General features: G+C 46.4%; 1 protein-coding gene across 4 annotated transcripts in view; it reads left to right on the top strand.

Annotated features, from left to right (window-relative positions):
- MLPH (melanophilin) overlaps positions 1-12,628 on the top strand; it is a 74,325-nt gene that overhangs the window by 49,833 nt on the left and 11,864 nt on the right. For all 4 annotated transcript variants that reach the window (XM_079978500.1, XM_079978497.1, XM_079978499.1 and 1 more), the window contains one exon: positions 12,372-12,527. In XM_079978500.1, coding sequence (XP_079834626.1) covers positions 12,372-12,527 — 156 coding nt within the window. The remainder of the gene's footprint in view (positions 1-12,371; positions 12,528-12,628) is intronic.

Here is a 12,628-nt window from a genome sequence, read left to right on the forward strand (position 1 = left end):
CATTGGGAGATTTATGAACATATCTCATAGTGTTTGGATAGCATTCATGGGGGTCTATGGCCCTGGGGTATTTGCATTTAATCTTTCCCTCCACTGAATTTCCCCAGTTTTTGTCCCATTGGGGCAAGCCAGGCAGGTACCATGTGGGGCAGAGGCAGCAGCTTTGAGGGAGGGCCCTAGTTTCATGATTAGAACAGAATGAAGGAAGAGGGTTTGTTTAATTTTATTTAATTTATGTATTCACTGAATTTATATCCCACCCTTCCTCCTTGGGGTACCCCGCTGATCACTGGATCCTGTGCAATGCCCTCTGTAGCAAAAAGACAGATCTAGGGTATGACCCACAGCATGTTTTGGGTGTGTGATGCATTGAGACAACTCCATGGTTGTCCTGGTGGCCATGAAGTCTTGAGTTGGCCCAGACGAGGCATCAGCATGGATGTCCCTCAGAACAAATGCCCTGGGGTTCTCCAACACTGCGCTGAAGACCAGCTCTGCCAGCTCAGCCAGCTGGGTGGACTGAACACCAAGATCCCTGTTCTGTCTCTGCTTCCCAACATCCAAATACAAACCCTCATGTCAAGCTCCCAGATGGACTGGCCTCCTGGTGAGAACTCCCTCTCTCACCCAAGAGGCTGACTTAAGTGCAAAGAAACCATTCTGGTGGTTCCTGGCAATCACTCCGGAATCACATCCATGGTCCTGTGTTGCAGCCCCACTTGGATCAAGGGCCTCCCCAGAACTGCTATTCCACTTTGAAATACCAAGTGGAATCTCTGATCGCTGGCCTCTTGATACCGCATCTAGTTGCACCCTAAAAGCTGGAATCCTAACAATACTTACTGTGAGCGAAGCCCCATTTGAAACCTGCAAGACTGACCTTTGAAGAATGACTGGCTGTTTAGGTTGTTTACAAAATGGTTCATGCAGATCCTCACTCCATGCATGTTACATATATTGTGTTTCAAGCAAACCGTTAAACTTAATGTCGGCCTGTTATTCTCAGGCATTTGCATGTCGGAGCTCAAGGGTTCTCCAACTTCCCATGACTACATATGAGTAAAACAACTAAGAATCTAATCTTAAACACATCTAATAAATCTATCAAACTCTGTAGGACATCCTTCTGAGTAAATGTGCTCTATAAATTTTCAGCTTTGCCAGATCCATTAGCCTAGGCAGGAACGTTATTCTTCTTAAACTGAAAAGCCTTTGCCAAACAAATGGTTTTTGCCATTGCTAAAACACTGCTCTAAGCCATTACTATCTCCATGCAGTGATTAATGAGGCATTTCCATCTCTGATTCCAAGAGTCTATGGACCCGTATTGATAGTTTTGGCCAATATGTGTCTGGTTGTAACACATGAAGGACAAGGAAAGATTCAAGTGTAATTTTAAAATGGAGGAGTGTGTGTCTGGCATCTTTGTGAGCACTTTTCCTTTTGAGGGGCTACATTAACACAAAATGCAAAAAGTTGTATTCCTTTGGGTTTCTAATGGCTTCTTTGTCAATCCTGCCCTGTTTGATTGTTTCCGAGTCTCATTCTGCCCCTCTGAATGGACAGTCATAGCACTGATCTTGAGCCAGGCTCTCTATATCACTCTGTGAAAAGCGACTTTTATCTTCATCTAAGAGCAGGAGCCTTTTTCTCATGAGATCTTTCATGTTGTTCATCTGCAGCTTGTGGGGTTGGGCTAAAAGATTTTCAAAAAATGTAGATACTCGGAAGAGAAAATGATGAGATGCTAGTGAGAGGGGTAATTAGTAGATATTTGAGATAGGTTAGTGCCTCTGACAAACACACAAACATCCAATTCAGAAATTGCTCAGATGAACAGAAGTATTTTTTCTTCGTATCTGAACTTAAATTAAAATTAGTGTTTTGAACATCTGAAATATCCCTCATTATCCTCCCATCCCAGGCACTCATTGCTGCATTTCAAAGACACAGCAGTATTTTCTACCACCTGGAACAGGAGTTGAGCTGACCTGGGCATCCATTTCCAAAGTCTCTGCCCAAGTCTAGCATTGCCAACAAGCCCAGATCAAATCTGGCCAGAAAAAAAAGACTCTGGGGAATGGAAATCTGATCCAGATGAATCCCCAGGAGCCATAATTCCAAACCTGCCAGCAGATTCCAATATATTCTGTAATTTGACAGTGACTCTGTTCAATATTAATTCAACATTAAAAAATCACAAGGTACAACCCCACCTCGAATTTGCACATCTTTAATTGGAATAATAGAATCCCCTCCAGAAGATGGCGGACGTAGTTCCTAGAGCGCCCCTTCTTAAACATGCCAAGGTGGGTGCAGCATTCATGCTCTGCTTCCTTGGCAGTGTTCAGGATGATGCTGAAGTCTGTACCAGGCAGTTTCGTCTTGCTAGAGGGCCCAGCAGTGTCATGTTGAGATCTCTGGAGATTCTTGCAGAGAGCTGAGCAGGGTAGCATACAAAATAAATTCTGAAAAATCATCGGCTTGTAAGGCTTTCTTAATTTATTCATACTTCTACTAGTTTACTTACATTGCATGTTTTGTTTCGTTGCACTTTCACAAATGAAAGTGAAAAGACAACATTTTTGCAATACTGAATGACAAACGCAAGCAGTGACTTTGCTGGCAGTCATTAAACACCCAGCAGCAATTAACCTGCTCTTTACAATTTCTTGGCCATTGTAATATCAGGTACAGATTTCACTGAGTTTCACATGTATATAGCCATTGTTATACGTGATCATTCGTCTCCTACAGAGACCCTGCACACTGCAGTAACAAGCTGGACTTCAAGATCTGGATCAGTGTTTCATTGCATTCATTTCAGACTTCATTACCATCAAAGGCATCTTTTTTTGAATGTGCAGCAGCCACAATCCTGAAATGTGCATGCCGTGTGAAGCATTGTCATTCAAAGCTGGGTTTCACTGAGATGGCTCTAAAGACGGACCACTCTAGTCTTTTTATATTCATCCAGACTTAGGAAGTGGAAGTATTGCAAAGCTGCTTAGGAAACGTTAGTCAAGCAAAGTACATAAAAACAGTTGTTCAAATAAGAAATGTGCTCATGAATCACTGTTGACAAACTACAAATGAATACATACAAACTTCATAGTCAAACGCCACATCAATACACTGTTGAACGCATCAGATCTAAAAAAATATGATTATTTTTTAAATCTGCGAAGATAGCATATTTTGGCAAACCCACTGTAATCTATTTGGGGGTTCTCTTGCTTTCCACCTTCATCATTTTTAATGGACACCAATTAAAAGTCCTAATATTCAGCGTTGCCTACACTTTTTAAAATTGCTTTCTGTGCATACATTAGTTGTTCAGCAATCGTATATCAAATTAGCACTCATCATGTAGTGCAGACATGCCTGCTGAGATGCTGTTTCTCTTTTTGCCCTTGGTCCCAACCCCGAGGTTGACCTCAGAAATGGGGGCAGGTCCATGTAGTTTGTGCCCACTAATTGCCATGTACAAGCATCAGCAGGGTTGTTCCTTGGGAAATCCTCATCTCCCAACTTTGCCTTTCTCCAGCCATCCCACAGATATTTAGCTTTAGTTAGCATGTTTAGTATTCTGGGCATCAGCCCTAGTGATTTAGCAAGTTTGGTCAGCCTCTTGCCAACCCCCTCTCCTGCCCCCTGTTCATGCTGCCCCTCCATTTTCAAGAAGGAAGTCTTTAGAGATGATGCAGACGTAGGGTTGCCATATTTCAAAAAGTGAAAATCCGGACGCAAAACTCATTGAGCTTTTTTTGGAATATCTCAAAGAAGAAGAAGAAGAAGTTTTTGAGCTATTTTAAAGAAATCTCACCTAAATCTGCACTGCCCGGACGTATCAGCTATTTCTGCCTGGACACTGCCAAATTCTGGCTATGTCCAGGAAGTTCTGGATGTATAGCAGCCCTGTGCAGACCTAAATTAAGGAGGCTTTGGGCCAATGTAATCATGCACAATTGAGGTTGCACATCCTTAGTACAGGGCATGTGATAATGCACATACAATCCTGACAACATTTACATCCCCACCATCCAAACTACATGAAGAGAAATTAAAACATTAGCATCTACTCAGTTCAGCCAGCAAATTGCTCATTTGTGGACAGAATCTTTCTCAGCCAGAGTCTGAACACCAGCCAGCTGAATGAAGAGCACTTGTGAACAGAGCAGCCATGAACTGGGTTAGGGATCCCAGCAATATCCAAGAGCAGAAGCTGCATGTACAGTCCTAATGATCCATCCTTGTATTAAATGGCACAGGTTTCTAAGACACCTGTGGAGCAACAGGTATCTCAAACACAAAACAGAGGCAAAAGGAATCAACCCCTGATTCAAGTTTCATCTTCATATCACATCTTGCTAAACCTGAAACTGAGGTTATAGACTTCTGTTTCCCTTTGTGCCAGGCAACTAAGAATGCCTCTGAGATGGGATTTTCATTTCATTTATAAAAGTGAACACTCCTCTTCAAATACTTATGAGCAGGGTTGAGGCAAGCAAACTCCCGCTTATCTGGATCCTCCTCTTACCTGGATCCTGCAGGCATATGGACCCGCTTCCCCCAGGGCCACATCACTTATCTGGGCAGTGAGTGGGTACTCCCACTGGGCTCGTTTTCCCCGCTGGGCTTGGGACTAGGACTGCCAGTCCCAGAATCCTTTGCACGGAGTCAAGTTTTCTGTTAATGGATACTTGGACTGGTAACCCCAATCCCATTCCTGTCAGGAAATGATGCTCTGCCTGGGGAGCAACTCCCTGTTCCCTGACCCAAGGTAAGTTTTGGGTGTAACATTATTGACAGTCTGCCTCCCAAAAGTGAAGATAATAAGAGCCTGGCTGGTCCAGCATTCCACTTCCCACAGTGGCCTCCATGCTAAAGGATGGGGAAAATGTAGACGAAGGGTTTGCTTTCAGAGCTCCATCATTTCCACTGCACACAGGGTGCCTGCAGGCCTTCACCCCATCACTCAGCCCTGAACCCTCTGCAGCCCCAGTGGAAGGAGGGCAAATGCCCACGCCAGCCGTGCTAGGCGACTTACGGGTGCGTCTGCACGGCCAGCCTCGCTTTCTCTTTGGCAACCCCCCTCTCTGTGAGAGAGTCACCCCTTCATAATGGTTACAGTCTGATCTTCTCTTGGGAGCGCTCCAGGACAATCAGAAAGCTTATGGATACATTTGGACTATGTTCTGTGTGTGGCTGAACTGTGTGCTGTTTCAATTTCAAAAGTACACAATTAAGGAGAAATGTCCAATGTACGGTATCTATATTGTTTTGCTACCCTGACAGTGAAAACTGCATTATGCACAATGACAAGGACCCCTGGGCAGTAGCAACGCATCATCCAGCTTCATCCTTAAGCACTGCCATATATGATGCATCTGACTGTACTTGATGAGCTCTGTGATATAGTCATTTTGCTGAACTGATATGCTTGGTGGCTGCATTGTTTATAATCTGCCGTATTAAAAAGTGGCAACTCTACTTTCCGGTGTTCCTGTTGGTGTCTGCCCAAGTTGGTGAGGTTGGGGAGGAAAGGGGTTTGAAAGGAAAGGGACTGATAAAATAGGCTTCACTTGGGGAGGCACGATCCGCCATGAGCCATGCGGCTGGGCAAGAGCCCCGCTCCCTGGGCATGTCTGCCACTCCAAGTGCCTTCCCTGCGGGAAGAGCTGTCTCTCAGTGGCAGAGGACAAGGTCCTGGGTTCCATCTTTGGTATCTCCAAGCTGGGCAAAATCACGTTTTACTGCCTGACACAAAACGGAAATGGGCTGCCCCTCGCCCCATCATTCCCATGCCCCGCTGCTGAAGTCAGCAAGGACTGAGGTGTCCCGCAAGGCATTCTGGCGTCGGGACACGTGGGTGGGGTGCTGAGGCGTTCTGCCTCCTGCACTTCCACTGCCTGAGGCAGGTGATTCACCTCCCCTCATGGGCGGGCTGGCTCTGCTCCAGCTCAGCTAAGACTGGGAAGAGCCCTGATGCAGCTGGTCAGTGCAATCAGCGTTGAGGTAGATAGAGCAATGGGCTGACACAGGGCAGCTCCCTTTGGGGAAATAGTAGGGGCAGCCTGTCCTGAGGTGAAATGAGAAGGTGCCACTATTGCTGCTTCATTTTCTGGGGTCACACAGCCGGCAGTGGCTGTTCCCTGAAGCTGGTAGCAGCAGGAGCGGGGGGACGGACACACGTGTGGAGTGGCACCCCCAAGGGATTCCACCGCCCAAGGTGGCTCCTTCCGTCTGCCTCATGGGCAAGCCGGCCCTGGAAACATGAGCCTTATTAGATAGGCAGAGTCTCATGGGCTAATGACCTGTGGAACTCAAGATGGCTACAAAAAACATTGTTTAATGAGAGAGACCATTTTTTACCTGGGCGTGGGGTGGGGTGGGGTCAGCACAGTGGACACCTCCAATGAGTAAGTAATCCTTCACAATGCTGCTTGAAATTCAGAACATGAATATGATAGTGGCTTCAGTACTGAATTCAAGGCAGCAGAGATGACTACCTTGCTCTGGGCTTCCTAAATCTGAAATCATCTTAATTTGAATATTTTTTGACTGGGGGTGGGGTGCTCACGTTCCTCAGTTCTAAACTCAGTTCAGCATGAAGCTTGCAGTGCAATCACTGAAATGTCCATTTAATATGCAGATGGTGATGCTGGTGCATGTAGAAAGTCAAGATTTGAATGCTGTGGCAACATGCTGAATATGTATTTCAAATGTGTGAATTCACATGGTATAAATCCTGTTTCCCCACCCCTCTGCAGTCCTCCATCTCCATAACGATCTGGTTTCCTCTCAGCCCACCTGGCATTGTCCTGAGCAGAAAAGAGAAGTTGCCCCTCATAAAAATTCTTCCCATTGGACACAGATGCTCCCCAGCATGAAGAGGTTCCCGTGTCTCTAATGGGAGCTCTTCACTTGCATACTGAGGTGCTGCCTTTGTCGCAGCTGCCTTGAGTGAAGCATTATCCCAATCAAAGCATTACGTGGACAGTTCCTCTTGCAGCTAAGAGCCCTGTGGGGACAATGAGGACCCTTTAATTAAAGATCGACGTACGTTCCCGCTCCTTGCCTGTCTGCTCTTGCCTCTCATTCCCCCATTTCCACTGCACAGCACAGGGGTTAAAGTGCCTCTCTTTAGCTGAGCATAGAGGTTGCAGAGGTCACTAGCTAAGGCTTTGTGTGGCATCACAGCCCAAGCGCTTAAGAGCCATTAACGCCCAAGAAAGAGCCCTGCATGACTCATTGGAGGGATAAAGGCTTTAGGAAGAGGGCTCTGTTCTTGGATCTTGAGAAAGAGGTAGGAGGAGTTGCCTTTAACCTATCAAGGACTTGAAAGAAACCTGTGAGTCAGATGTGTGTCTTAAATGAAATAAGGCTGTTTAGTCTGTGCACAAATAATGGACGAGAGTTTTGTCTTTCGCCTTATAAATATGTAAATGGGGATTATAAACTAGGAAAGGATCACATGAAGGTGCCAGGAGTTATAGCCATCCCAGTTTGCTGGCTACTAATATCTGCTGAAACTGGTGGCAATATGAAGGGGTGGGGGGGGATTCTTATCCATAGAGTAATGCAAGCAGAAAAGGTGACTGTCTAGTGTAATGCCATATTTTGCATCCCAAATTTCAATCTCACCTCAGCCAGGAATTTTCTGTGTGACCAGCACCAGACCTACCACTGGGCAGAGTGAAGGGGCCTCTTGTGAGGTTGAGGGGAGAGGAGCGTTCAGAGTTCCCCCAGCCACTCTTCCTGCCGGGTCCCCCTCTAAGCTAGCCTCCAGGTGCAGTGGAAGATGCACCTGGAGTCCCAGAATAAGATTCAGCTCCCAGCCTGGTCAAACTTCTGTGGCCCTGCACGGGCGAGTGAGGCAGCTGCTGTTAACCAGAAGGCTGGTGTTCTGAGCCCACGCAGGGACAGGGTTCCTGCACTGCAGGGAGTTGGACTAGATGACCCTACAGTTTTATGGTTCTCTAAATGATTTACAGAAATGTAATCAGGATGATGCTGATGAGTGCAAAATGTAAAGCTGCACCTACTCACAAGCAGTGCTACCTGGGCTGCCCTGGGCCCTCTAGGAGCAAAATGGCTTGGGCTGACCCTTTGGCTCCCCTAAGAGACTCAACATGCAGAAGAGCTCTGGAAACAACTTCTGATGGGTTGCTTCAGTGTCCTTGCGAAGGGAGAGCCCTCCTAAATCCACCCGAAACCACACAGTGGCTGTCAGTCACAAAGACATGCCACCTCACTCTCCCTGACCCTCACCCTGAACAGTGACATTTTCCTTCCGTAGGGGGCTTGCAAGAGGTCCATGGATGTCTAAGTTGGCCTGGCGGGGACATAAAAAGAGCCACACTTTCAAAGCTCATCATGTTCTGAAGCTTCAGAGGTAGCCTGAAGGGTCACATCAGATAAGACTGCTTTCATAGAATCACAGAATCTTAGAGTTGGAAGGGACCCTTGGGATCATGTAGCCCAACCCCTGCAATGCAGGAATCTCAGCCAAAGCATCCCTGACCATCCAACCCCTGCTTAAAAACCTCTAAGAAAGGAGGGTCCACAAGCTCCCACTGTCTGCTGTTGAACGGCTCTTACTGCGTTACTTTGATGAAGGTCCAAATACTTCCAAAGCAGCCTGCTTTGGGCTCGGAGGCTGGGCTTCTTCTGAAGCCTCTGGTCCCTCTAGCATTTGTGTTCGTTCACAGATAGGAAAGCTGAGGATATGTGGAGGCAAGTGGAGGCACTTGCTCAGCAGGCAGCCGGTCCCCAGGGAGCTCCTTGTGCAACACAGCTCCCCACACTGTCCCTTCTGCACTTTCCAGCAGCTCCATCAAGAAACTCAGCAATCTTTCACTTTCTTTCTGTCTCTGCCCTTTCAAAGTCCCAGGCTGCTGCTTTTCACATATACAGCCTGCAGAGTCATCTGCTCAGACCCCACTCCTGCAGATGAATTTCCCAGTCAGAGATCTTCTAAGATCGCTAATAAACACTAAGACATTTTGCCAGCTCCCTGACTGCTCACTCACCATGATCAAGCCAGCCAAGTCTTGCAAAAAGCAAACGGCTACATTTAGGGCTGTAGTGCACATTATGTGAAAATGGGTGCTTGGCTACTGGATTGATTTTTTTTCTTTCAAAACAACAGCTTCAGGGAGATGGGTTTGACACACACACCATGGTCATACCAAAAATCACCAGTCTTGTAGCTGCAATTTAACCAATGTCATCCTCCTTGTCAAAGCTTAAGGGCGGGGGGTCATTGGGACCAAGCTGCAGAGAACAGTGTTAAATTCCCCCCCTCTCAGCTGCTGTGTTAAAAAGAAAACACACACACAATCCTCCCTACCACAAACACACAAATCCTACTGAGTTAAAAGCAACCAGGCCAAAGTGTTGCTGCTTCTTCCTCACAGCCGAGTAAGATTGTCTTCCATGAACACAGTCTTAACAGTGAGTCCGTAAGTGACTGTGGAGGCCAATTCTGGATCCACATGTCCTTCTACAAGGGGGACATAGGTTTCTGTGCAGGAGTTGATCACGGCGAGGGTTTGCCAAGTGTGCCTTCCTCTCTTCCATCCTGAGTTTGAGCGTCTTCAAAGTCCATGACTGTTTTCCAGTTGGAGCGCTCGCAGGCCAGTGTTTCCCAGTTTAATTGTGTTTTATGACCACTAGGTGGATACCCCACTGGGTGTGGTAATCCAGTCATGGAAAAAGGGAGGCGGACCATGTTTAGGGCACCTTTTCAGGGTGAGCAGAGTGGATCCTAAAAAGGGCTGCCCAGTCATGGATACAGCTGCCGAGCTGCTCAACTGCCTTGTTCATTGAGTCAGAGTGACTGAATCTGTACCCACCACCCATGTGCTGGTTCATGACTAGGGGCTTCCAGATTTCACAGTGCTGCCCCCATTACCATTTGCCGATTACCATGGGACTTTGTTGGGTTTGGGTTTGAGATGGGTTTTTAGAAGACGCCTGTGCGTTAAATTGTTTTGTGTGTGTAGATCAGTGCACACTGACCACTGCACAGTCTTTGCAGTAAGGCTCTATTCCGATGGCCTGAGTAAATCACGACGACCAGTAGTTTCTTATCTGCTGCTGCCTTCATTCGCCTTCATAGCCATTGTAACAAACTGCTTGTTATCATCTGCCTGCTCTGCCATTGAGGACTTCTTGGATCATTCTTTGTCTAGCTTCTCCCCTTTGACCTTACTGCCTTGGGTGACCCTGCTGGGAGTACGAGATTCCCGATGGCTTCACTCACAAGGGTCATAGGAATGTGCAAGCCCACTCACCACAGCAAGGTGATGATCCAGCGAGTGAGAGGCCAAAGTGCACCTGTTTGCTGGCCCATAAGGTATTGGAAACCATGTACAGTCATACCTTGGCTCCCAAACGCCACAAACCTGGAAGTGGGTGTTCCAGTTTGCGAATGTTTTTCAGAATCCGAACGTTCAACATGGCTTCTGATCGAGTGCAGGAAACTCCTGCAGCCAATTGGAAGCCATGTCTTGGTTTTTGAACCATTTTGGGAGTCAAATGGACTCCTGAAACAGATTAAATTCGAGAACCAAGGTACGACTATATATGAAACTATCTTCCACGGGATCTTTGTGAGAAGCAGAAACAAAGGATCTTCATGTCATTAGCAGGGCTCACTGGTCAGGCACAGCTAATCCAGGGCTTTGGTGGGTTGTAAAGTACACCTTTGACTGTGTCATTCATTCATTCATTCATTCATTCATTCATTTTTATTATGATCAATAATAAAATTTGAGCTGCAAGCAGTAAGGATATTGACTTGAAACTGAGGGGGAAAGAAAGAAATACAACTTAAATCTTAAGCAATAAGTAGATAGCAACAAATAAATCCCATGGAAAAATAAATAGATAGGTAAAAAGCTATAAGGACATGTAAATAGAATATTATGGGCTGTAATAAAATACAGCATTTAAAATAGTTGGCATGAAGGCACACACACACACACACACCCAGTCACACTGCCATCTCGCTAAGAAGAAAACCTTCAAACCATCCGCTGTTTTATCACCCTCTCTGCCAATGCTAAAGACTTTGCCACTACCAAAAGGAGAGAAAACCTTATATGGTAAATTGTTGGTCTGCCAGGTAAAGGACCCATCAGGTGACTAAGCAGGTGTCTGAAATGCCAGAGAAGATGCAAAGCAAACAGGGGCCTATGTGGCACAGTTGCCACCTTCTGTGATTGCCCAGGCACTGGCTGCCCCTCCGCTTGGAGGCTCAATGTCATCGCCATGGCCCAGAGCCACTGATAAACCTCCCTATTATTCGGTTCAGTTCCCTTCTCCAGTTGTCTGAGCTAGTGACCGTGTCTTGTAACCATGAATTTCATGGATTAACACTGCCTCACATGAAATGACTCTTTATTTTGTCTCTCTAGAATTTGCTCCTAATCAAATAAATTAGACGATCCTAAGTCACATCAAAGTGCAAGTAGATAAATAGGTACCGGCGGGAAGGTAAACGGTGTTTCTGTGCGCTGCTCTGGTTCGCCAGAAGTGGCTTAGTCATGCTGGCCACATAACCCGGAAGCTGTACGCCGGCTCCCTCGGCCAATAAAGCGAGATGAATGCCGCAACCCCAGAGTCATTTGCGACTGGACTTAACGGTCAGGGGTCCCTTTACCTTTACCTTTTTAAGTTCCAATATGAGAGGAAGAAAATAATTTGTCCGTCCACTTTTTCCACATTCTGCCTACATTGATAAACCTCTATCCTCTCCCTCCCCTGTTGTTGTTGTTTAGTCGTTTAGTCGTGTCCGACTCTTTGTGACCCCATGGACCAGAGCACGCCAGGCACTTCTGTCTTCCACTGCCTCCTGCAGTTTGGTCAAACTCATGCTGGTAGCTTCAAGAACACTATCCAGCCATCTCGTCCTCTGTCACCCCTTTCTCCTTGTGCCCTCCACCTTTCCCAACATCAGGGTCTTTTCCAGGGAGTCTTCTCTTCTCATGAGGTGGCCAAAGTATTGGATCTGTCCTTCCAGTGAGCATTCAGGGCTGATTTCCTTAAGAATGGATAGGTTTGATCTTCTTGCAGTCCATGGGACTCTCAAGAGTCTCCTCCAGCACCATAATTCAAAAGGATCAATTCTGTGGCGATCAGCCCCTAGTCATCTTCTTTTTCTAACCCCAAGCCCCAAATTCTTAAGCCTTTTGTCACAAGGAAGATACGTTGACCCCTTGATCATTTGGGCTTCACTGTTTCCAGCTCCGTTATAGCCTTGCCTAGATAGGGCTTACGGGAGTGTAGACATTAGTCCAAATGTGGGAGATAATATTTTAAAAATCTGTATCTGGAAGGTGACTTAATATTGTTGGCTCCAGGTGTTTGTTTCTGCGGGAAAAGCATCTGGGCTAGAGAAGAGGCCAAGAGACCGAGGCCATGGCGCCTATCACAGCACAACCACTGACTCGGAGCTCTCTGAACTTGAAGACAAAGTGGCCTTTGCAGTGGCGCAAGTGCAGCACACAGAGAGCGAGGTAATCCTTGGTTTTGGGAAGTCAAAAACTTTCAAAAACAAAAGCAGAAAATTACCATATTTTTCGCCCTATAGGATGCACTTTTTCCCCTCCAAAAATGA

The sequence above is a fragment of the Podarcis cretensis genome, assembly GCF_951804945.1.
Source record: "Podarcis cretensis genome assembly, chromosome: 1".
In the NCBI taxonomy this organism is placed as follows: domain Eukaryota; kingdom Metazoa; phylum Chordata; class Lepidosauria; order Squamata; family Lacertidae; genus Podarcis; species Podarcis cretensis.